The 2,456-nt window shown below is 50.1% G+C and overlaps 1 protein-coding gene across 1 annotated transcript in view; it reads right to left on the reverse strand.

Annotated features, from left to right (window-relative positions):
- MASP1 (mannan binding lectin serine peptidase 1) overlaps positions 1–1,933 on the reverse strand; it is a 26,923-nt gene extending 24,990 nt beyond the window's left edge. Inside the window, exon 1 of the mRNA XM_026854864.1 lies at positions 1,927–1,933. Within this exon, the coding sequence (XP_026710665.1) occupies positions 1,927–1,931 (5 nt within the window). The 5' untranslated portion in view covers positions 1,932–1,933. The remainder of the gene's footprint in view (positions 1–1,926) is intronic.
- Between the last annotated feature and the right edge of the window lie 523 nt (positions 1,934–2,456).

Consider the following 2,456-nt stretch of genomic DNA (forward strand, 5'->3'; position numbering starts at 1 on the left):
CCCCCCCCCCTTCCCGCTTTGCCAGATGGCTAAAATTTGCCTCTCAATAGAGTCGGAGGCTCCAGCAAAAACAGAAGGCAAGAACGTGTGAAAAAAAATTCCCAAAACCTGTGGGGGGATAAATAACTTTAGTAGTGGTGCTGCAGCTGGGATCGGTGCTCCGGACTTGCTTTCGGCTTCTTCGTTCAGTGCCATGCAGTGTTTGAGACGGGAATCTGGTTTCCAAGAAACTTTTGAGTTGTGACAGTGCGAATAAAATCAAGATCTAGTTTGCAGCCTCCTGCAGAACTGAGGAATTCCTGGGTTCTACTTTGGTCCCAGGGCAAAAGAGCAGCTTTAGAGGTGGACTCTGCTCGGGAGTAAGAACTTTAAACACTGAAGTTACAGGTTTTGAGCCTGACTCCCTCCTGTCAAGAAAACAGGTAAAAACATGAACACTCCCCACTAAGCCACAGGAGATTAATTTTCCCTCCCCGTGCCAGACACAAACCAACCCAAACCCCTCTTGTCTGCATAGCAAAGTGGGAAGAAGATCTATCTGGGCTGTAAACAAGGGAATAGCCCGTAGGAAGGCAAGGGATGCAAGTGACTCCCTCATCCAGAAATGACACCCTTGGAGACATGAAAAGCAAAACTTTAAATAGCTGTTTACCAACTTCAGCTTGAGCTGGTTAACGTAAACCCTGCAGACATCCACTGGCAGGCACGGATACATATGCGGCGTGTTAAAAGGCACACACAAACAAGAGCGGGGAAGAGGCAGGGAGACAGGGATGTGTTGGCACCACTCCTGGAGCAGCAGCTCCCAGCCCTCCCCGGACTCCCCAGCTCGCTGATGTCAGGCTGCGGCGCTGCCGTTAAAGGGGCGATGTTAACTCCAGCCGCCGCGGGGGCTGATGCCCTTCCAACCATCCCGGAGAAGCTGGGAGGGAAGGGGATAGAGTGAAGAAAATAGCTTTCCTCTTTTTCTGTATCTTGTCTTTGTGCTCTGGGGGGTGACGGTTCCTTTGGTTTCTCATGCAGAAGCTGCTTCTCTTGCTCCTGTGGGTCTCTGGTTCTGTGCTGGGGAAGAAATGGTACCTAGGAGACTCAGTCAAGTAAAATAGAAAAATATGAGTGGAAAAGCACTAGAAAAATAGCAGAAAGGCTCTGGGCAAAGTGAAGATCTCAGTCTGCCATTATTTGTAGCTCTATTTGGGAAGCTTTAACAGCTCATCGCTGCACAGACCCGAGCTCTCACTCATGTTAACACACCCAGGCAAGCTGATCAAACTAATTAATATGTAAGCAATGTGTCAAATGCAAGGCTTTATTTTTGCAGGCAAGTGTGGTCTTGTCTGAGCCCTGAATTCATTGTGATCTATTTTTTCCCTGCTGTTCTACAGGGTGGGTCCTTCATACACTCATTTTTCCATCATGACAGCCTTCTATAGCTTTTTGGAACAGCTCCTCCAATTCAGGGGCAACTTTAATTCTGAAGTGACATTTTCTTTGCCTCCTGATGCGTCTTTCAAGTCAGATCACTGAGGGTCAAAGATGATGTTTACACTGTGAGGATGGACTGGGATATGTGAAGCGGCAAGAGAAGCTCCACATGTTTTTGGCCCATGTTGCTGGGTGTAGCATGGACTTAAAGCATCCATGCTGACTCTGTAGGCTCTGGAGGGCAGGAGAAGATGCCCAAGAAGCACGTCACTGTAGATCCCATCAGCAACCCTCTGAGCTGATTTCCTTGCCAGACTGCCATATCCTGGGGGTTTCCTTGCTCTATTCACCAGCCTCCCAAACCCCTTGGTGTGCAGAATCATAGCTCCCTGCAGGCTCACACGGACTAGTTCAGGGATCAGGGTTTTTCTGGGCAAATCTGACCCAAGACAGTGTGGGCTCCTAAATAAGGCTGAGAGGCAGTGTCTGAATGGCCACAACCTCATTTCTGCTGTCCCCAAGTGTCTAAAGCTATCTGCAGCCTCATGTATTCTCTCCTACCCCAAACCCCAGCCCCAATACCTGCAGTACCCCAGTCCTCTACTGAGTTGCTCAGGTCTCCAAACCAGTCCTATCAGAGCCCTAATTAGCTGGCCTAGGTAATTGCACTGACTCCCTCGGTTACAGCAGATCAGCCCAAGGGACTCTGCACCCAGTGCTGAAGATTCCACTGGTGGGGAGATGGACAGGGTCCTGCAAAGGGAGTGCTGCAGATTCTCCACCCCAGCTGCATTACCTTCTCTGGTGTTATCCCCACCTGTCCAAAAGGAGAGTCTGCCATGGCCAGGCCTGGCTACTCACATGGCTGTGTGAAGTGTCCACTGAGAGCAAAGGCAAACAAAGGCCGCTGAGAGAAGGATCTGGTGCTGGCCAGGCAGGGTGCCAGGCAAAGGACACCTTGTCTCATGTACGCTGTTACCTACTCTGCCTAAAACATCTAGCTAACACATAGCTACCTCAGTGACGCCGGG

The sequence above is a fragment of the Athene cunicularia genome, assembly GCF_003259725.1.
Source record: "Athene cunicularia isolate RWA chromosome 9 unlocalized genomic scaffold, athCun1 chr9_part1, whole genome shotgun sequence".
In the NCBI taxonomy this organism is placed as follows: Eukaryota; Metazoa; Chordata; class Aves; order Strigiformes; family Strigidae; genus Athene; species Athene cunicularia.